A 24,026-nucleotide genomic window follows, 5' to 3' on the forward strand; every position below is an offset into this window, starting at 1 on the left:
CCGATCGACGGGGAAACGAGTGAACTTGCGAAGTCGCATTTCGTGAATTCAGTCATTCTGTCATTCAGCTTTTTTTCGTACAAGTTTGCGCTGCTCGCGGCATTACCGTATACCGCGCAACCGCGTTCCCAACTTCCACTCGTACGTTTTCTTGCATTGTAAAGTTGAATACTTGAATTATACTATTATCTGAATGACTGAACGAGTAAATAAAATAAAATAAAAATAAAAAAGCAAAAAACTACATTGTAATTTCGATGAAACAATATCCGATATCGTCGCTCATCACCGTTGGTAGTGCAACACGATAATATCGTCTTCACGTCTTCCCATCAACCATCATCATCGTCATCTTCGTCGTCGTCGTATTCTCTGTGCGCGTTCAGGCACAGGTTTTTTCAGAGACAGCTAGGGAACGAAACCGAACGACCATCATAAAACATAATAATATATCCGATCCCGATGATATGCGCCATGAGATGGAAGACTAGACGCACAATTTGTTGTTTTTGTTGAATCGTAAATTTTAAAAAATGTAAGTAGGTCATTTTAAGACTGGTTGTCGAACAGTTTTCGCCCCACTGCTGATCCCATGGGTGAAGTGGTGGGAAAGTCAAAAATAAATTTATCTCCGAACTGTTGTTCCACTGCTCGGTGGCACGTTCGACTCGGTGACTCTCATCGTCTATCACTACCATATACATATTATGTAGCTTGAGTGGCAATGTTGGTCGTCTTTTACCTGATCCCAACGTGATGCAACTACACAGGCTTATACTCATTTTATTTGTTTTACAGTTCATCAAAAATTAGCTATGGGTCAGACATTATCAGAACCGGTGACTACAAAGCACACGGAAAGCTGTCAGAACCAGTTTCTAAAAGTTGGCTCTAGCTCTATGCAAGGATGGAGAATCAACATGGAAGATTCCCATACTCATATACTGGCACTACCTGATGATCCAAGTGCCGCATTTTTTGGAGTATATGATGGTCATGGTGGTAATAATTATTTTAAGGCAATAGCATCTACAAATTTAACAGTCGTGTGTCAAAACAAAAACACTTGCACCGGTTTGTGATTAAATATACACTGATGCACCTTACCTATAATGAATATAGGAAAAAAAAGTCTTAATAAATAAAGTAGGTATATAAACATAGTCAATAGCTTTTAAAATTTAAAAATTTGTATTTTAAATGTACTTTGTAAAAATAAATACCTAGTTTACCTATAGAATACAATCAATGACTTGTGCATTGATGGAAAATCTAATGGTAAACCAATTTTATCTGCTTGTTTTTTTTTTGTGCTATTCAAATCTCTTGCAGCATCTTATGCTTATTTTGTTCCATTCACACACAGGTATTTCATTTTTAATTTTCCTAATTACTTTTCAACTCACTGAATGCTTGTGTCTACATTAGTTATAGTTAGTTAGTTAGTTATATAGCTTTATAAGCCGATTATTCCACCATTAAATGATTATTTGGTCAGAAGCTGCCTGCTAATCTCCTGAAGTGATAGTATTAACCTTCCATAAAGCAGATGAATATATAGGTGTCTAGGTGCAGGCTCTTTGTAATTAAGTGAAATGGCTCTCTCTTAGTGGATATTAATGTTTTTGGTGTTGTTGAGTCTATACTACCTGATAATAATTATTTTATTTTACATTAGGTTTACAATTGGTTATTGTGCTATTTATGTTCAATTTGTGTAAATTAAATTCTAGGTATCATAGCTGTATTTTATTGTCGTTGAGGTTATTATTTATTTCATTATGAGTTGTATTACTGAACTCATCGGTGTGAGAATAAAGTCTATTGCACAAAAAAAAGTAATATTAATTTGCAATTTAAAATACTTCCACCATAATGACCACTTTTAAAGTTTTTTAATGATATTTCTTATTTTTATTCAAATTATCTATACTCTAACAGCTTAATACTGTATTTATTATACTTCTAAAATTAGTTTCTCCTAAATTCAATTTTTTTCTGAGGACATAATTTTATTTTATAAAACTATTAAGCTATGCCATGATCAAAATAACGTCTTTTTTAAATTTAATTATTCTATTTTTGTTAATATAATGCTATATTTTAATTTAGGTGCAAGGATAGCACAATATGCTGGCAAGCATTTACATAAATTTATTACCAAGAGGCCAGAGTATGAAGAAAATAAAATTAGTGATGCCTTACAACTGGTAATATTGTGCTTTAAATATTCCAAGATAGCATTAAAAGGATCATGTATTTTCTTTCCAGGGTTTCATGGATATGGACACTGCTATGGCTGAAGATGAAGTTTTAAAAGATGAGCTTGCTGGATCAACTGCTGTAGTTGTTTTATTAAAAGATAAAAAAATGTATTGTGTAAGGAAAAATATATGTTTATTTTATCTGAATTTTATTTTCTAATTCAATATTTTTTAATTTAGGCAAATGTTGGAGATTCGAGAGCTATTGCATCAGTAAGTGGTGTAGTTGAACCATTATCATATGACCACAAGCCAAACAATGAGTTAGAAACCAAAAGAATCGAAGCAGCTGGTGGTTGGGTCATGTTTAACAGGGTGAATGGCAACTTAGCTCTATCCAGAGCTCTAGGAGATTATATTTTCAAAAAAAATGACCAAAAAAAATTAGATGAACAAATTGTTATTGGTAAGTCTAATTGATCGAATGCCTTAAATCTTTGTAAAGTATGTGAGGTAAAAATAAATGCCAACAGTTACATTTTAACTACCCTTATCTGAGTGCATGTCAATAACCCTATAGTCTCAACAAAGGCCTAAACGATCTAAAAGAGGCAATCTAAGACATTCATAATCTCTAAGTGTCTCTGACCTCTTAAAACCTAAGACCGTGAAAAATGGACAAAGGAATGATTATATCCTACAAAAACCTAAGTTATCTAACCACTTTTTTATATCTAGTATCAGAATATTTTTTCTAAAAATGTGTAAGTATGAACATTAGTTATTAAACCAACAGTTAATAATTTATTTGAATAAAGCAATAGACAGAAAAAAAAACCGTAAAAATAAGAATCAAACTTTTATATTTTGCTATTAAACATTTTTTTTTTTTTATTAGCTTTTAGTTTTACTATTACAGCTCAAAAATTATCTAAAACAACATAACTTAATAACAATACAATATTTTTAAAAAAAAATACAAAAACTTAAAACAGCAATTAACTTAAATCATTTTTTATTAGACACTAATTTTAATTTTTTATACTGGCAAACTTAGCGTGACAACGTAAATGGATCTCATTCTATAAATTGAATAATAATAATTTAAAGAAGGCTCATTAATAATTTTTTTAATATAAAATATCTTATTTTAGAATGAAATATACATGGTACATTTAATGTAATTTAATTTCTAGCCTGGCCTGATATTGAAGTAAAGCCAGTTACAAAGGATTTAGAATTCATTGTATTAGCATGTGATGGCATTTGGGACGTAATGACTAATGAAGTAAGACATGTTTTAATAAATAATAATTGTGTGTTATAACCAGGGATCAGATTTACATACAAATGTATATATGTATTGGAATAACCTATTTAAAATTTATTTTTTAATTGTCCCCAATTTAGATCATTCCCATTATAATAACACTAATTGTATTTTGCGTATTTCAATTATTTTAACCTTAATTTGCATATACAATGCATATTTTTGTCTTATTGTATATATTTATTATATCTTATATTTTCACTTACAATACCACATAATTTTGATAAAATTATGACCGATCATAGCCAAAGATAAGACATTCTCATATGCAACATATAGATAAATTCATATGATAGTTTAAATCTTCGACAATAAAAACAAACTGTCAGTGTCATGCGTTGTCCATATTATTTTTACGTGTAAAATTGCATCAGTTTTTATGTCTAGTGATTCTATGTCTAGTGATTCTTGATGGCAAAGAACTTAGTGAAGACTATAAAATACCCTTTTTTAAATTAATTTAATATGCATTTTATTTATTTTTATGGTTTTATTTTAACTGCATATTTTGAGGATATTTTGTGCACATAAATACATTCTTTAGTTAAAACCAATGGTTATACACATAATGGTTATTAAATAATAATATATTATATTTATCTTACGTTGAATCTAATTCAAGTTCTGCATTTACTTATTGCAAATTTAAATAAAAATAAACTAAATATTAACCATAATAATTTATAATATAATATTAAATACTATGTTCATATATTTTTGTTTTGTTTTTCTTAGGAAGTTGTTGAGTTTGTGCGTTTCCGTGTCAGCAATGGCATGGAGCCCGAGGATATATGTGAAGACTTAATGACAAGGTGTCTAGCACCTAATGGTCAAATGGGAGGTCTTGGGTGTGACAATATGACAGTTGTGATAGTTTGTTTTCTAGGAGAAGGGCGTACTTGGAAAGAATTACAAGTTCAATGTTCTAAACCTTCAGCTGCAGAATCAAACAGCCCAAATAGCTCCCCAACATCAAGTCCCAAATCCAAGCACTAGTATTTTCTTGAGCATTGTTTTATTTATATTTTATTTTACTTTGGTTCTCACACATCATTTGTTTTCTGGCAATAAATTAATATTAATAATAATAATAATAATAATTGTGTACATAATAGCACTGGGATAATATTTTAAATTGTTTGTGTCATAATATTATATTTTACTTAACATTTTTTTCCTTTTTATAATTGTCTCTTGTAGATAAAAAGTAATATAATTGCCCTATATAAATCCCAAGTCATTTTTGTATTTATATAAGTTTTTTTTATATATATATAATATGCTATGATATACTAATGTCTAATACATAATTGGAACACTAATGATGTAAATAACATTTTCATGTAACACACTAGTCCATCCAGTACTTTAGAGGATGATGTTAATATTTAGAGCATGATTAAAAATGAAACAAAATTATACATAAATATTTTAATACGAAACATAGTGCGTTAAATGTTATGTAATTTTAAACAAAATATTTGTACAATCAGACGTTTAGTTTTTAGCACCCAAAGGACTGGCCGTATTATAATTTTTGTGAATGAATATTAATAAAAATAATAGTACAACTTGTATTTGTTAAAATGATTGAGTAATATCAATTAATATTATATTTTTTAATAGTTTTAAGAGTTATATAACTTTAAAAAAACATGTCATTATAGTTAACTACTAGTATTTGAAATAAAAATATGGTTTCCTAGATTGATAGTATGTTAAAACAATGTATCATATCCGTATTCCATAAACACATCAACAAATTTAAAATATGAATAATTAAAATAATAAGAACATTAATCCAAGATTATAGCACTAAACTATTAAAATGTGAGGTTAATGTTCTCAAAGTACAATTTGAATGGTGTATATCAGTTGTTGGCTACCTGCAGCTCACAATTCACATAGCTCTTTACTGTGGCTCATCAGATGTTTCTCAAGGAATTTAAAATCATGATTTTGTATTACGGGGTTTGATAAAAGTACAATTTTATTATATTTTTGAATCTGGTAGTTATAAAATTCTTACAATTACCAACAAATTTTGTGTTTCTAATCTTATCTTTTCTTATAGATACTTACACATAGAATTAGGACACACTACAATTAAATACTAAAATATCATTTTTAAGTATTTGGTACAATGCAATGTACTATGTTGTACCTCAGGCTCGGGCAGTATCTTTGATACAATAATTGTCACTTGTATCCTTATTTAGTTACAAGAAGTATTTTGTATTGCGATAAACTTTCATAAATTTAGTCATTGTATACCGTTTTTCATTATAAAATTGTCATAGAAAGGTACTTGATACTTTGAAAGATTTAGTTTTGAACTAATTGCATTATACCCAGATTGGGTACGTAATGGTTTGTTTGTCAGTCGTCACCACAGATATATACTAATTACTAATTAATATTACCTAGTATATATCTGTGGTCGTCACTGCCATTTAATCTATTCTGTGACTACTATGGAGCGATAAAAGTATAGGACTATTGTCTATTATAGGAGGTATTAAATCATATTTGATAAAAATAAATAATTGGCTTGTGTTCTTCAGCACCAGCTGTTAAACGAATGTTTTTGTCTGTCGGATTTATAAATAATCCTATGAAACAACAAATTGTCTGATGACTCTAATGTTACTTAGGAAAAATTCTTATTTTTAAATGGAAACAAGTTGTATTCAAAATAAAGTAAATTAAAAAGTAATAACCTTGACTTATACATTTCCATTATAATTAAACATTATTAAGTAATACCAACATTATTACCATAATTAAATACCTACTTACCAGTTAATAGCAAATAGCATAGTACCCAATTAGTAGAATAAAACTAATTAGTAATTACTATTTTATAATAATTTATTTTTATAACACGTACTAGTACCTATAATAACCAAGTTAAGTTTCCAGCATTTTTCGCTGACTATCTAAAAAATGATTTACCTACATGAATGATAATTAATAATGTTAACTGTTTCTATGTTGTAGAATGTAGTATATTGTTCAATAGGTACTTACCTATAGGCTGTATTTCTGTAGAGTATATTTTGATGGGAATTTTTTATAGAATACTGGATAGGTACATGCAATTACCAAAAATGTATTGCAGTACAAAATACTGCAACCAACATTTTTTTGGAATAAACTCGAAAAGTAATACAATTTTTTGAAAATATTCTTTTTGGGAATTTTTATACTTAAATAAGTCTAAATTAGGTATTGATTATCAGTTAGTGAGGTATAAAATGTTCATAATTATTTCATGCGTTCAACTATTTAACTTTCATCAATTTTTAATTTTTATTTGTCAAGTTTTTTTGCTACATTCTGTATACTACACCTATTAACTCAAAAACGAATTAAAAAAATCTAACTTATTGTATTCAAAAGTAACGGCTATCGATTCTTTGACTATCGAGGATCTGAATACTTAAAATGGAAGTATAGATAAGTATCTAGTACGTAGTTCCACGCAATACTCCTCAGACTATTTAGGCCACAGATATATATATAATAATTAATAATTATTATGATATGTAATATATATCTGTCAACTGTGGTCTGTGAGTACAACTTAACAATTGCACCTACCGTGTACTGTAAATTCATCACTGATTTTTAAGTAGGTAATTTGCATGTCCAGATTTCACATAAAAATAGTTAAAAATGAGTCGATATTGTTATGCTCCTGGTGAACAACTGGCAATTCTAAAGTAAAAAAATTTAATAAGTTAAATAATATTCGAAATAAAAGTATATTTAAATCACCAGGGGCAAATAATCTCATTAAAAATGTCATACAAATACCCAATTCTGTTATTCTTAAAAGTTTAAATGCTGTCTACTGTACAATTTATTTTATGTTTTTAGAAATTGTTTGGTATGATGAGAAGTGCTTGTGATACAAATGATCATCCGGATTCTGTTTGGATTATTCAAATGTTTTGTCTCCTCAGCACATACTCACTAACTAAACCGCCAAAAAATAGTAAGGTAACTGGAGGAGAAATGATTAAAACATCAAACATTAATAAATATTCAATATTTATCAAATGCAAATCTAACAAAAGATAGACTAGGAGTGTTAGATTCAATTATAGATAAAGGCCAATTTGAAGAACTTCCTGACGTTATAACATTAATACATGCCCATGATTATAGGTCAACCAGTACTTCAAGTTGAGTATTATCAAACTTAACTGGTTATATAGCTAGAAAGGCAAGCGGATTCACTTGATGTGAAAAATGTCTCTAGCTTAAGAAACGATTGTTTCTCTTCATCTAGAGACAAACTTATAGACATGTGATCAAGTTCTGTATATCGATAGTCTCTGTTTCAATTAGTTCCTGTTTTTAATGTGAAAAATATTATGTAGAAATGAAAAAAATTTTTTTTGTATACTTTGGTTGATTAAATACATATTTTACAAATTTGTATTGCATATAAATTCTAGCCCTAATAAACCACTACTATCTATTATCTACCAATACAACAAGTTTGTTCTATTCAATATTTTTCAATTATAAAATAATTAATAATTATGTATAGGTACCTACTATGCGAAAACAAGAATATATTGAAAAATAATGTTAAGCTTACTTTATTATAACTGATTCATTAAAATATGTTTAGTGATTATTCATGCAACCTAGCATAAGTTTTTTTAAGCAATTTTATTATAATTTATAATATAAAAAAGTACCTACTTTATACTTATCTATAATAAGCTAGGTATAAAATATAAAATAATGTAGGTGCATACTTTTTTTTTTATTAGCCTTCATAAAAAAATTTAGTTCAACAAAGTATACTTTATTTTGTTTAATTAGTTAATTGTTAGTTAAAAGTTTGTATTTCAGATTCTAAGCTGAGCGAATATGTTTTTTTTATTTTTGAGTCTATATGTACACGATAAGCGGTTAATCAAATAATGCTTTGATTTCCAACTTTAAATAGTGGTTTATAGTAGAGAATTGGATCTAATTGGGACTGAAAAGAGGTTTAAACAGAAAATGTTTGGTAATTTAATTTTTTTAAGTAACAAAAAAAAAATGAATTACAATACGACAAAATGTATGTTTTTTTGTTGTAAATCAAAAATAAATAATAGTAGATTCATTCGATTTTCATAAAATGTTTATTACTAGTTACTACATGCATCATACAATTTTAACTCTTTTTAAGCTATTGTATATACGTTTTCTTAAACTACTGTGAACATAAAAAAACTTTAAGATTTAATGTAAAGTTCTCTATGAATTGTTATACCTAATAAAAGTTAAAAAATAACGAGTCGGTGTAACCAAAAAATACATAAAAACAGTTTTTATTTTGACAAATATTTCAAGTTCATATTTGAACGAAAAAACATACATTTTGTCGTATTGTATTTGATATATTTGAATGAAAAAAAACCATTTTAGTTACTTTGTTGCAATTTAAAAATATTATCTATGGGCACTTGCAAATATATGAATTATAATTTTCATCACACATCTTCACACGAGCTGACAAACATTAGATATTCTTTGAAGCCCATTATTTTGTTAAAATAAATACTTCCACTCTTAGTACGAAAAAAAAAACAAGATCTTGTTTAGTAACAGTATTTTCACCTCCATACGTCCCCACGACCTGTCCCGCGGGCGGACGAGTACAATCGCCGGCGCGTTGGTTCGCAGAGACGATCATCTAGACGACTGTTTTGGGCCCGACCACAACGGCCGCTCAAGCGACTGGACGATTGAAGTCGAGATGTTATGCGCTCCATGATGCGCTCGACGATTGGCAGGTGCTGAGGATGACTGTCGCAGTGTCGCGGCGTTGACGGCGGAGACAAAAGCACAGGGAGAGCGAATACAGCTGTGATTGCTGCGGAATCGATGGCCACCGGGTCGGTGGGCGTGGGACCACCACAGGGTAAAATGGGGAGGGCATCTGAGGACCACGCTGCAACACACCGCGATCCTGATACTTCCATGATTTTTGCCCTGGAGTCCCCTCGGCCGAGTCTACGTCCGGTAGCCGTCCGTATCGCGTCCGGTGACCGTCTCGCGCAGCCGTACCCTGAAACTCATATAATGGAATATACGTGGGTCCGCCGATGCTGAGACTTCCAATTCCTAGCTTAGGTCTATCACTTACCCGTCGTGCTTTAAAGTCTCTCCTCCGCCGCCGTCACAACTAACCGCCACACCGTTTCGTCGTACGTCCTGTACTAACCTAACCTACCGCCTTACCAGCAGTACAAGCGCGGCCGGAACAGTCGGGCCCGCGCTGAGTCGCCTGCAGATGGTCTCGCCAACAACCGCTGACTCGCTGCGCCGCGAGTGGCCGGAGGACGTATTCGGGTGACATACCGCCTTTCACAGCGTGCTCTTTCCCGTGTCAATCCCCTACGTGTGCCGCCGTCTTGCGTGGTGCTCCTCGGCCGAGGAGGAGGGAGCCGTCAACTCCGTGTTGCCCGTCTCACGCCTTAGTCGTAACTCGTAGCCACCGCCTGGAGGTTTGCAGCATTTCTTGTCCGATGGTGGATGTTTCGGTTCACTCGACTCCTCCACTTTTGCAGTTTTGCTTCAGCCTCGACCGGCACGTCTTCCACGAACACTATTAAACCGTCTACTGGTTCATCTGCAGTCTGCTCCTTCGGTCCGACGTCCAACATCGCACGACCCGGGCGCTTCGCGGAGATACGATACTTCGTCACCGCAGACAAATTCTGAATCCACATCATTTGCACAACGTCTCGATGATATCGTCTGGATGAGACGACACGACCTCGTCTAATGATTCCACTTCGGGCTGCATGACGTCATCGGTTGTATCTTCTACTTTTAGTACGTCGATTAAATCGCATAATGCGGTATCTTCTGTTTGAATGGTAGGGCCAGCTTCTCCTGGTCGGTTCGTTGTATCTCTGACCATAATGACTAAACGTATCTTCGTTTTCGGGGTTGGTGTTATCCCCGGTTTCCAGTGTGGCTTCATTTTCGTCCTCCATCAATATGGCATATATGCTCATCATATCGCCATAGATTTCACTGATGATCGATTCGATTTCGACATCCATGTTTAATCGGGGTTTTTTGGCAGTGGACTAATGTATTGCGATGAGTGGTCGGAGACAAAATTTGCAAGTGAATTAAAATAACAATCTCGTGTTAATAACAGCCAACGAAAAATTAAAATATCCCCCAACGACCGAATTTTATTATACATATTATTAGGTATTGTTTTCTTTATATTTATTTAAGTGTAAGTGAACCATATAACAGAGCATACATTAAACAACATAAGAACAGTTGAATGTTGCTCATTGAATGTACATTATACAATTCAGTATTCTCCTGGATTTATAATCTACATCAGTCAGCCTAAAATATATATCATAATTTAATTATTATATACTCTGTTTGAGTGAATTCAATTGAAGTTAGTATAAAAAGTAATGAAAATCAAAACATACAGGTCCGAATGTCAGTGATCAATTTATTAATTTGATTTAACAATCATAATTTAATCAATTTACATGACATTAGTATGTGTTTTACAGACACAGAATTTAGAATTGTTAAAATTCCGAGTTCAGTTACAGCTGTACTCTAAGTATAACTCAATGTAGATGTACAGCTTGTGTAAAAAGAATAGCTATAAGCCTATAAATTATCATATGTTTTATTTATTATAATTTTTTCACTATTTTATGATAAATTGCCTTTTTTATATTGATTTTCGTATCAATGGGTCACATAAAAGAGTAAACATTAAATGAAAATTCAATTATTATATCAAACAACAGAATTGTGTGTAGGTAGGTCATGCAATATAGAGGTGTCAACATTAGTATAACTTATTAAATGAAAATGAAAATAAACTATTTTGTGAAAAAAATAGCTTTGTTTGTCAATTTTCTGTTTATTAATTTGAAAATTAAATACATTGTAATCATCGACATGTCAGTAGCTAATACACTGCAATTTCAAATACACCTTGTTAAAAAATTAAAGATTTTTGCAATAGGTATGTTCTAATATTTAATATATATATATATATATATTAAACACATAGACACAATATAATCAATTATGAATTATGGTTAAAGAGCCAATTATCTATATTATTATGTGGATATTGTCTTACTTATGTTGATTTAAGTATTAATGTACCATACAACAGAATATACATTGAACCACAGAATAAATGATTAGATAAAAAAATTAAATTAAATTTATATTAAATAAATCATTTATTTTGTAATTGAACAATATAAAAACAATTTTTGTTGCTCATTAAAATAAAATCCAGTATAATATTTGTGTTCATTAATGCTCAAATCTATAATATTATCCTGGATTTACAATATATATCAGTCAGTCTAAAATAAAAATATAACAGTATTTATTATGTACTATCTTTGAGTTTAGTACTGGAGTCTTTGAATCTTTCATAAGAAGAAGATGAGTACAACTATTTACTATTGCTCTATGGTACAACCTTATTACATAATAAGGAAATCTGTGTTATCATAATATATTTGATATGATTGATGAAAATCCCGCTCTTTTATGCCACAAAAAGAACTATTTCAATTTCATAGTTGATAACGTTTCATGTATGCGATAATAATATTTATAATTATAGTAGTTGAAATTTGTATTCGTATTGACGAGTGACGATTACCAAGTACTGGACATCCGGACTAAGTAACAGTACAAAAATAGATTTCATTTTTAAGCCATAATTGCCAATTGGGATGAACTCTGAGTTCTGACTGTTGGGTCTATGGACTGTAATCCATGACTGTTTAAGGTCTGTCGCACGATCGTTACTTTTGTTCATAATAATATGCTCAATGTATTTAAGTCTTTCGTAAATGTACTGTTGAGTTTTGATTCACGAGCACGATCTTTGATGTATTAAATCGTAGGTACGAGTAGAAAATGACGTCATTTGAATGCAATGGAGTGCTGGTGGACTTTCCCTATGAACCGTACGAAGTTCAGAAACGATACATTGAAAAGGTTCTGGAATGTTTGCAAAACGTAAGCCGCTGTAAAAGTGCATCATAATTATTTTTTGTCTACTTGATCTGTCTGTGTACGTTGAGTTTCACGTTTTCAGGGACACAATGGTGTACTGGAGTCACCCACCGGGACAGGAAAAACGCTGTCATTGTTATGTTCGTCGTTAGCCTGGCTGTTGGCCAAAAAAGCAGCAATTCAAGCCAATCGAATGTGTCCGACGGAGAGTAGTTTAACTATGTCAATCAATACTGCAGCTGGTATTGATAAGAATCCAAACAGTGCTTGGAGTAAGGTTCCAAATTTTTTAGTTTTAGTTTTGGTATTTTAGATTCCGAGTTATACAATCAATGTATTGGTCTTATCTGCATTCCCTCGACTGGTGTACTTAGTGTATATTTGGTACTGGTGGTCATTTACCATTCCATTGAAACGGTAGACTTGTACAATCATTGGTCACTAGAGCAATGTTTTCCTTCCCGTAGGTTGTTGGTTAAATGTAACACTAGTCAAAAGAAGGCCACCCATGAATATACTTGACTAATGTATCAGTTTTCGGAACACTATACACAAATGACTTGCCTAATTTGTTATTGCCTTATTGGTATTGTTGACAAGTACTCCAGTTGTGCAAAACCGACTTTATAATGTATGTGTGTGTGTATGTAGTTTTAAATTTATTTTGAATTTTCATTGCTGGAAGATTAAATAAAAAGCAATCTTAAACTTACAAGGAGGTTTCTGGGGCACATCCACTACAATAATGTATTCAATGACGTAGTATACTATCTGCAATATGGAAGAGCAACTTGTTGTTCAGTTTTCTTAAATTTAAATAACCATGTTTTTTCTTCAACTATTTCATAGATGGAGTGATTCGACCGCCTCGTATCATTTACGGCTCACGAACCCATACTCAGCTAAATCAAGTTATGAAAGAACTTCGTCGGACTAATTACAAACACATGAAAGTTGGTATAATTGGTTCAAGAGACCAGTTGTGTATTCATCCAGAAGTTATGAAAGAAGCAACTTCTTCTGTAAAAATTGCATTATGTCGTGCTAAAGTCAGCACTCGAACATGCCAATTTTACAATAATGTTGAGCTTAAATCTCAAGAAGCATTTGTAGAAAACGGGATTGCTGACATAGAAGATTTAGTAAATAAAGGGAAAAAATTTAACTGCTGTCCATATTATGGGTCTAGAGAACTACAAAAAGATGTAGACATACTATTCACTCCATATAATTACATTATTGATCCAAGAACAAGGAAAGCTCAAGATATCCAATTTAGTGTATGTGCTCATTCACTTTTATTTATTAATAATTGTTAATATTATATCAAAGAATTAACCATAGTTAATAGTGCTCATTATATTAGGATGATGTTATCATTCTTGACGAAGGACATAATGTCGAAAAGATGTGTGAAGAATCTTGTTCTGTAGATATAAGCAGCACTGACATAGCTCTTTGCATTGATGCTGTGACTGGTGTAAGTCATATTTCTCATTTATAAATAACTAATAAGTTAAATATATTATAGCTGATGATTAATTAGTTGTAACAAAAAGCTACCATATAATAAAATTAAGTTTATTCTTAGATTATGAAACAATTGTATGATGAAAAAAATACAGAATTTTCTGCAGAACCAACACAGTTGAAGCCTAGAGAGTTCTCTGATGATGATATATGTGTGTTAAAAGCATTATTTTTGGAAATAGAAAAAGTCATTGATGGTATAGAGCTTACAAACAGTACAAATGATAAGAAAATGGAAGGATCTTATATATTTAAAGTTCTTCAAGGCGCAGACGTTAGTATCTACAATATATATTCAAACAAAAGTAACTATTATGGATTAATACATTTTGATTTAATTCTTTTTCTTTTAGATAACACCTTCAAACATGTCTAAATTTATTAGTTTTTTAAGTTCTGTTACATTATACATGTCATCGTCCAATAGTAATGCTCCTCATCAAGCTAAAGAAGCATGTTTGTACAAATTTCAGCAATTTTTAGAATGTGTTTTGCAAAGTCTAGGGACTAACGGAGATCCTAAGAATACAGACAAATATTTTAGAGTAAGAAGTATTAATGAATGCATCTAAATTTTTTACATTCTTTTTTATTATCCTTTGTTTAATTATGGATTAGTTTTAAATAATTTTTGTTTAATACATTTAGAATATTTTGTAATAGAGTGATGTTTGTACTGTAATGGTTTAAACATTTATTTTTAGACATATGTACAGTTAGAACAGAGTAAATATAAACCCAAGAATGATTCAAACAAATTAAAAGAACTCAAAAAAGGCAAAACTTTAAATTTTTGGTGCTTCAGTCCTGGATTTGGGTATGTATTCTCTTATTTAGTATACTTAAGTGCAAGGTATTTGTAATATCATTTGATACAAATAGTGGCAAGTATGCTGCCTGATAGGTATCCATAATGTTCTTAACGCCAAGATACATCTAAGCATATTGGTAAACTTTTTCAAATTAAGTAAATTTGTTGAATAGTTATATAACTAGTTTCTAATTCTTGTTATTTGTATGTGACTGGGAGTTATAGTGTAATTAATTTTATGCAATTTAAGGTTTTATGATAAATTTAATAAGAATCCCTGTACAAAAATATACTTTTTTTAAATAATTACTTCATATATTTGCATAATTTCTAAATCATAAATTAACAGTTGACTTTTGTAGGATGAGAGATTTATTGGATCGAAATGTTCGTTGTATAATACTTACAAGTGGTACATTGTCTCCTTTAGCTGCAACCATTTCTGAAATAGGAATTCCAGTTAAAGTACAATTACAAAATGCTCATGTTATCAAAAGTAATCAGGTTAGTTAAACTATGATTATTTATTTATTTATTCATGGATTGTATATTTGTTTATTAATTTAAGGTGTGTGTATCAGTCATAAAATCTGGACCAAGTAACAAACCACTTATATGCAACTATAGTAGCCGGTAAATAAAATGTCTATAAATATTAAAACATTTTTGTTTAAGTGTACCAAATCAATCTTTTTAATTCAATTTAATATTTTAATTTGCTTAACAAAGAATAGAGGTGAATGGATTTTAAAATGTATTTTGTCCTACATGGTTTATTATGTCTGATAATAACAGTATAGAATATGGCACATTTTAATAATAAAATTATATATGTTTTTTTTTTGTTATAGGAATAATTCTGATTTTCTCATAAGTTTGGGTCAAACTCTAGTAAATTTTTCACGCATTATACCTGGAGGTACTTTGGTTTTTTTCCCTTCATATCCATTCTTAGACCAGTGCGTTAATCATTGGCAGGGTTGCAATATTTGGGCGTCAATCACTAAGAATAAAGTAATATAAATATCTAATGTTTCAAAAAAATTGTTTTGTAATTAATAATGTTTTATTTTAGTCTATATTTGTTGAACCAAAAAATAAGGATGTGTTGAACAGTGTGATTGAAGAATATTATAAAGCCATTCAAGAAAACAAGGGTGCTTTATTATTAGCAGTTTATAGAGGAAAAGTGTCTGAAGGTCTTGATTTTTCTGATTGGAAAGCTAGAGCTGTGATTATATTGGGACTACCATATCCTCCTTACCAAGATCCACGGGTTGTGATGAAAAGAGAATATTTGGATGAAATGAGAAAAGAAAATTCACTGGTAAAAATTTTAAATTAGTTTATCATTTACTCAATATTTGTTATGTTTTGATTTTTTTGTTGTGGCCTTAGTGTTTATCTGGTCAAGAATGGTACAAATTGGAAGCTATTAAGGCTGTGAATCAAGCAATGGGGCGTGTGATCAGACATATCGACGATTGGGGTTCTATTATATTCTGTGACGAACGTTATGCAGGTTCTAATATTAAATCCCAGCTCTCTGCTTGGTTACAACCTCATATAAAAATATATGATCAGTTTTCAATAGCTTACAGAGAAAACATGAAATTTTTCAAAAATACTGGGGCAATTGTAATTTTTTACATAATACTTAAATGGAATATTTACCTTTAGAAGAATACATTAAAATCTGTGATTAATATTTTAGATGCCTTCTGCTGTTTTATTTTCAAATGCTTCATTCGACGAGCCTGCTCAAGCTACTGTTTTGAGATCGATTGAATCAGTCAAAAGAAAAGTTATGGAAGATGACACAATAAAACTATATACAAGTTACTGTAGTAAAAATGAAAACAAAATAGAAAAAACTAATTCATTAATCAGCTCTAGTAGTTCTAATAGCATTTTAGGGTTTGTTGATAACTTTGAAGAGCATACAATAATAAACACTATATCAGAAAGTCAGCCTTTAAAAATTGAAGTAACATCTGATTTAAAACCTTCAACTAAAAAGCGTAAATTAAAGATAATTCCCAATACAATTGAGTATCCCAAGACAATAGTGGACTCGAAAAGTAAAATTCTTAATTTTATGAATAAAGTAAGTGTTTATTTTTAGCTCAAACTTATGCTTAAGAGGATGACAGCACACAGTTTGTTTTCTCTCTGGCGTACGTGCATGTTTTTGAGCATTGTTATCTACTCAAGATTATCTAGACAACCTTATTTTTGAGTAATCATTGAGTAAAATCACATATTACAAAAATTATAGAGAATAAAGTTTTCAAGGGTATGACATTGATTTGTCTAAATAATATTGTTTCAAAACAATTTAAACATCATTTAAATTTACAATTTTTTTTGATGTTGAAAGTTGAATACAAAGTCTTCTAGCCATAAAATAATAAATATAAAACCAATATGTCAAATCCTCAAAATATCCTCTATAATTTTTGTTGTAAGAGATTTTACTAAAAAGTCATAAAGAATGATTTTAGGTGAAATTATTTTATCTATGATGCTCGTGGGTCTGAGAGAAAACAAATATTTTACTGATATTCTCTCAAACCAAATGTCAATTAAATAATTATGTTATTTTTTTTAATATGTAGGTAAAATCTGTACTAGATAAAAGTAATACGTACACACATTTTTGCAGTATTGTTAGAAAATACATAGTAGAAAAAAATTCTACTGAATTAATAAAAAGCCTAGACGAGTTATTTCCAAAAAAGACTCAAGAGATTATAAGTGTTTTACTAGGTAAACAACATTGTATTTATAAATCTAAAATTCAGTTCTATATAGCTGTTTAACAAATTATGGTTGATCTGATCTTAATATTACAAAATTTAAATGTTTCAGATTTAAAAAATGTTTTGAAAATAGAACCAAGTAATCAATTATTATCAGATTATTTTACTCGATTGATAGAAGAACCTGGAGCATAACTAATTAAACCACATCATTTTTATTACTCGTACTTAAATAAATTGTATGATACATTATATCTGTACAAATTTGAATGCATTGTTATTTATTTGTAATTTTTACTTTCACAAACATTAAAGATAAAAAAAACACTATACATTTATTATCTAGTATTTTAGATAAGTTAATGGTACAATATCCTAGTAGCACAGAGTTCCTGGGCTGTAAATAGGAAGTATCCATATTTAGTACTTTAAAAGTCCTGTGCCAGGACCTCGTATAGAAACATGCTAGATGCCTAGTGGCTTATATTTTATAAACGTAGAACAGCCAACTATATAGTATTATTTTGTCAAGATACATGAATTTTACTTTTTTACTTAAATTTTACTTTTTTTAAATACAAATTTATATACCATAATGTAATTTTAATACAACTTCTTCCAAGAGTATGGTTGAATAAAAAGCATAATATGAGTGTATTAGATTACAAAATGGGATTATTTTAGGGTCTTATTTAGACTCATCAGGATTTCTCTTGGCATAACTTGAAAAGTATGATACAAATACCTTATGTATGCGTTTTACAAAGTTAATTTTATTTCAAAATGCTGATCTACACCCTAAAATAGACATATCATTGTCAATATGTCTAGTTAAGTAATTAGGTTGAAGTTAAAATTATTTTTACATGAGTTTTTCTTATTAAAGCCCTATAGTTCATATTAAGAAACCAAATTTATATAAAAATCAAGTCACGATATTATGTTATAAATTTCAATCAGTTAAAATGTACTTTTATAGTAGGTACCTACTCTAATACGGCTAGTAGGAGTACCTATGTTCATATAATAATATACATATTAAGGGTAAGTTTCAATAACATTGAACCATTGTACCTACTACCTATGAGTAAGTGCGAAAAAACCATTACCTACTTATCTCTACACAGGATATCTTACGATTGTATGGGCCCATAAAATAACGTAATTATTTGACTACTGACGAAATTAGTAAATAATTTTGTAAGTTGTAGGTACCAATATCGGCAAAGTATTCATGAAATAGGTAGCAATTAGATATATTATTTTAAATATTGTTATTTGTTACACATACATAAAATACTTATATCGAATTTTTTTTTAAAATAGGTATATTATTTTTTTGACGATATAAGTTAATTAAACTGATACCTAAGTCATAATATTAGATAAACATTATAATTGCCGATTGAATTTTTTTTTTAAAGCTTATTATAGGTACATATGTATTATGTACCTATATTACGGATGTAGGAAAAATACGACTAGAGTAAAAACCATCATGGAAAAAAACGTCAAAAATGTATTTTTATCTAAACATCACAAACCATCGTTTTTAAGGCACAATATTACTATAAACAATTTGGCGGAAAAAGTAAAATAAAATGTATAAATATTTTCGCTGTCGTTTTTTACCGATTGTCATATATTATATATAACAGCATTTTTTTAGTTCAACTGGTTAACTAAATAGTTAATATACTTAATTAAACTGAGAACTCATTATAATATGTTATGTATTTGATAGTAATGATACTAAGTAGTTAGTAGGTAGATACCTACATTTTTTTTTTAAATTAATTATTTTAAATATTGTAATATTGTTACATAAATATTATATACCTACCGTGCTTCCTTACCACGGATTTTTTTATCCCGGACTTTTTCACCTTAATTCAAAGTAGTAATGATCTGTCAAGATGACGTGTTGTAAAGATCTGCAAATTAAAAAATTGAAAATTAAATAACTCCAAAAAAATTGTTATTATGCTTGTACCAGTTATTAAATCAGAACAATAAACAAACTATATTGTAAATTTTGAGCAGAGCAATGAATGTATTGATTTTACAATTATGAGTGTTTTAAAATTTTTTTTTGTGTCCTTCATCACGGTTTCGGGTAGTAAAAGTGCTTCGATGTTCAACAGCAACTTTTCAGGTAAGAAAGTGAATCTAGTTGTTGCATTTGGGAGGTTAAAATTTAAAATTCCCAATAGTTTTCAAAAACAACAAGAAAAACAAACAAAAAATTAAGGAAATACCGGGAATTTTTACGCAAAACCAGTTTTCAAAAAAATCAATTTTGGTCTCTAACAAAAATGACCGTACATACATGAAAATTTTACTGAATACTTGTGTTAGTATTTTCTATACACCATTCAATTTTCAAAATATATTTTATATATTTATTTTTTTTTGTATAATTGTTCTGAACTATTTATAGACATATGAAATTTTCGATGATTGTTTTCTTAAACTAAGAGTCGATAAAACAATTTACTATCGGTCAAAAAACTTTTAAATGTAATACAAGATTCCTTATAAGTCTTTAAAAAAATGTATTCATTATGGAAATGTAGACAAGACTCTTGGTATATTGTTACAACACCAGTTGAAAAATATTTAAAATACATAGGCATGATGTTTTTTTTTATAAGCATTTAAAGTTTAAATGTTGACAATATTTATCAAATTGAAAATTGAAAGTGGTTTTGTAGTTAAAAATTTATAAAATTTTTAATTTTTATGTTTAAGGATTGAACATTTAAAAGGTTCCACTTGAGCTGTTTTTTCCGTACCTAACTAAAAAATCTCTAAAATATATGAATAGTTATTTTTTGCAGATATTTTAAGTTCAAATTTGGACAAAATTGCATAGGTATTAACACAAAGAATAATGTTTATCATTTTGTTGTATCTCGGTTCAAAAACAGCCCAATTTTACATAGGTATATTTAATATTTTTCTAGCATCACTGATAAGTGATAATTTAAGAATTATATTAATTCAACTTACCGGCTACCATATTAATAATAGGTAATAACTGTATAAAAATATAAAATACCTATCCAAGACTGACATACCGTCGCCGCTCAGAATCGTTTTTCATATACATCCATTTAGACCTCCTAGACACCTAATGTACAGAAGAGTGAAATCTGCTTACCCGCTTTTTATGTTTTATTTAATCATAGTTTATAGCCCTATATATATATATATATATATATATATATATGTACAACTAAAAATATTGTTAAAATAATAGTAACTGTTATTCAAACTAGGTATATAATATTGAATACTAGGTATTTATTAACCATAAATAATTGTTTATCTTACTAAATGAATATTATATTAATAATTAAATTATCCCTAGTTGATAAATGATAATTATTTTAATATTGATGAAATCACTAAATTAATTGTTATTACTTATTTCTACATATTTTTACGTTTGAAATACCATTTAGTAGGTATTATTGTGTTAACTAAAAATTAGTAGGTAGGTAAGTAGATAGGAACATACAGCAATAATTGATTGAGAAATATGTATGTAATATGTATACCTAATATATGTGTGTTTAAAATTTTTATTGCACAGTATAAAGAATAAAGATATGGAGGTGATTGTTTTCTAAATAAATACAAAACCTTGTGTAGACTTTATATTAAAAGCTGGAACATACTGACAAATATTTATAACATGAGTTTTTTTTTTCTTTAAGTTCCGTATGATTTGTTTGAAAGTTACTAATTTATAAATTATATATTATAATATATATGGGTATTACCTATTGGCTATTATATAGTGTTATATTCTGTGGTACCTACGAACCTACGAATTGTATTATAAAAAAAAATACTGGTTTGAGCAATTCAGAATTTTTATTTTTGAGGTTGGTACTTTGTTTTGTTATATTTTTCATCATACCTTTATTGTTCTAATACATTTTGTTGTAAAGAGTTAGTTTGGTTGGTCATACTGTGCTTGTACCAAAGTGGTATAGCCTAACATTTTATGATTACGTTTTCGGACGCTACGGCCACGCTCTTTTTCAGTTTTACCCACGTTCCTGAATCTTAGACGACAGATTTCGGTTTCTGGGTTTTTCTCAAATTCTTTGTTCGCGTTTTTGTGTCTGAAATATAACACAAGTAAGTATGTTTGATTTTAATATGATTGCCAAGTTGAACAAAAAATGTGTAGTAATTAAGAAAAATAAATAATGTATAAAACACTTCTAGGACAGGAACCATGGACAAGCCAGTAGTGTTATCTCGCGTGTTGAAGGTTTTGGGCCGTACCGGATCCCAGGGACAATGTACCCAAGTCAAAGTAGAATTCATTGGCGAACAAAACCGTCAGATCATCAGGAACGTCAAAGGACCTGTGCGCGAGGGTGACATTCTCACGCTGCTCGAATCCGAGAGAGAAGCTAGAAGGCTTCGATAGGATTATCCTGTAGGTATACCAGACGTTAACGTTGAAACAGTTTTTTTCTGTAATTTCAGTGTGCTAGGTGATTGTATTAAATACGGTCGCGGTATTTAATGCGTACGATTTACACACTGCAGTTATTTTTAAAATGTTTGCTGTCCTTCTGTAGCTTCATACAATTTTATAAATACCTTTTCAAATTTGTAATGTGAGTACTATTTAAACTCGACATTTCGTTGGTCAAATCATTATTTCATTTTGGTTCATCTTTTTATTTACTACGGCCCTTTTATGTTTGCTAAATTCATTAGGTAATGGTTTTGATTGAAATAATTGGAATACATTTAGCTTACTATTATTTTTTTTTTTATCAAATCACTTAAAATTTTTAAAAATATCTCATTCATTCTTGGGATAGTAAATTATTACTTTCTTTTTACCTATTTAAAATAATATAATAAGTAGTAGTACCTACTAGGTAGTTATTTAAATGCATTTTGCCCCCGATTGCTTATTTAGAAAAGCTTTAATTTGCATATTCAATACCTACATCTAAAAAAACTTAGTTAAATTATAATCTTTGTGGTCTATAAATTGTTGTCATGCAGTTATTTCCATGTTTAAATATAAATTCCATTTTACTAGTGACTCAATAAAATCACACCGCCCGATGGGTCATATATTAAATACACTCATGGTACCTATACCTATTGACATATTATTAAAATAATTAAATGTATAATTTACAAAAGTGTGTAAACTCTAAAGTGGCTGTATATTTCTTCAGATATTTGTATTATTTCCTCAGTATTTATAATTATCGGAGCAATTATCTTAAGGTAGTTAACACAAACAAAAAATTAAAACATATAAAATTAAAAAACAAATAATGTTATACTCGATAATTTGTTATATAAACTAATACTAATTTTGATATTTTATTTTAAACACTTAATTGAGAATTCAAGTAGTTGGATTGAATTGAATGATTTTAAAGTTTAATTATTCTTATACATATTTCTAAAGTTTGTATAGTAATTTATTCCTCATTTCTTATTGAAAATCAATTATATTAATAAAACTTAACAATGGGTTGGGATTGTTTAATTGACTACTGAATATTAATGCTTACAAATTGTTTTTAAGAAACAATAAGAAGTAGGAATATGGTTAAAACTCTGGTCACAGTGTCATTAGCTTTCATGGTATTTATTTTTGAATCTTGAACACAGCAATTTTGTTGTTAGTTTCCATTGTGCTTTCGTAAAGTTATACCTATAAAAGCATATATATTAAAACATTTTTGCATTAATTCACATTTACATCGTTTTAAAAATGTATTTAGATTTATTTAATGATTTATTTATATTTTCAGATGTATCCAATTCTGTTGAATTGTTCTTGCTGGTGGATGTTGCTGTTGCTGTTGCTGTTGTTGCTGTTGTGAGTGTACGCCTATATGAATTGTCAACCAATCTTATAATGTAAACTGCATTATTAATAAAGCGTATACTAAAAACAATAGAAAGGCATTATTATTTTTATTTTTATTGATCCTTAAGCCCGGTGTCTAAGGCCATTAGTTATTTGTAGGGTAAGGTAATATTGTGATAGTGGTAGGGTTTGGTATGGTAGGTTTTTTAACACGTGTGTTAGTTTTAGGTGGAATTTCGATTGGGCACCCGTAGGTTTCTGCCATGCCCGGTTGGGGGATGTTGGCCTGTCTCCAGACAGATGTTTACCCAAAGAAAGTGCCGTCTGTGACCTAGGTTCAATCCAGCGACGGTTGCAACCGACACAAGTCCGCTCGGCCACTCCGTCTTCCATATTATTATTTAATGTAAAAATAATTTTTATCTGAGAAATAAATTTGGGATTTATAACTTACAAAACCTTGATCTCA

At 29.6% G+C, this 24,026-nt stretch overlaps 3 protein-coding genes across 6 annotated transcripts; all 3 read left to right on the forward strand.

Moving 5' to 3' along the window:
- The first annotated feature begins 189 nt into the window (after positions 1-189).
- On the forward strand, positions 190-5,121 carry LOC111036959 (probable protein phosphatase 2C T23F11.1). Of its 2 annotated transcripts, none has more exons than XM_022319326.1 (7): positions 190-535; positions 799-1,002; positions 2,113-2,210; positions 2,272-2,379; positions 2,445-2,670; positions 3,401-3,492; positions 4,270-5,121. In XM_022319326.1, exons 2-7 carry the CDS (start codon positions 816-818, stop codon positions 4,528-4,530), a joined length of 972 nt encoding a protein of 323 aa, XP_022175018.1. In that variant the 5' UTR covers positions 190-535; positions 799-815; the 3' UTR covers positions 4,531-5,121. The 2 variants fall into 2 exon arrangements, with proteins under 2 accessions (XP_022175018.1, XP_022175092.1); XM_022319400.1 differs by lacking the exon at positions 190-535 and adding an exon at positions 619-726 and having other exon boundaries at positions 4,270-4,530.
- A 7,028-nt stretch (positions 5,122-12,149) lies between these two features.
- Positions 12,150-18,020, forward strand: LOC111039527 (regulator of telomere elongation helicase 1 homolog). Of its 2 annotated transcripts, XM_022323114.1 has the most exons (16): positions 12,216-12,355; positions 12,474-12,588; positions 12,668-12,857; positions 13,435-13,865; positions 13,952-14,065; positions 14,177-14,389; positions 14,469-14,660; positions 14,820-14,932; positions 15,289-15,430; positions 15,495-15,559; positions 15,778-15,940; positions 16,002-16,253; positions 16,325-16,564; positions 16,641-17,033; positions 17,545-17,695; positions 17,798-18,020. In XM_022323114.1, exons 2-16 carry the CDS (start codon positions 12,487-12,489, stop codon positions 17,881-17,883), a joined length of 2,847 nt encoding a protein of 948 aa, XP_022178806.1. In that variant the 5' UTR covers positions 12,216-12,355; positions 12,474-12,486; the 3' UTR covers positions 17,884-18,020. The 2 variants fall into 2 exon arrangements, with proteins under 2 accessions (XP_022178878.1, XP_022178806.1); XM_022323186.1 differs by having other exon boundaries at positions 12,150-12,588.
- A 3,678-nt stretch (positions 18,021-21,698) lies between these two features.
- On the forward strand, positions 21,699-23,647 carry LOC111039745 (40S ribosomal protein S28). 2 transcript variants are annotated; one of them, XM_022323471.1, is made up of 3 exons: positions 21,699-21,840; positions 21,931-22,151; positions 23,499-23,647. In XM_022323471.1, exon 2 carries the CDS (start codon positions 21,941-21,943, stop codon positions 22,136-22,138), a length of 198 nt encoding a protein of 65 aa, XP_022179163.1. In that variant the 5' UTR covers positions 21,699-21,840; positions 21,931-21,940; the 3' UTR covers positions 22,139-22,151; positions 23,499-23,647. The 2 variants fall into 2 exon arrangements, with proteins under 2 accessions (XP_022179163.1, XP_022179085.1); XM_022323393.1 differs by having other exon boundaries at positions 21,931-22,147.
- The last annotated feature ends 379 nt before the right edge of the window (positions 23,648-24,026 follow it).

The sequence above is a fragment of the Myzus persicae genome, unplaced genomic scaffold (assembly GCF_001856785.1).
Source record: "Myzus persicae strain clone G006 unplaced genomic scaffold, MPER_G0061.0, whole genome shotgun sequence".
Lineage (NCBI taxonomy): Eukaryota > Metazoa > Arthropoda > Insecta > Hemiptera > Aphididae > Myzus > Myzus persicae.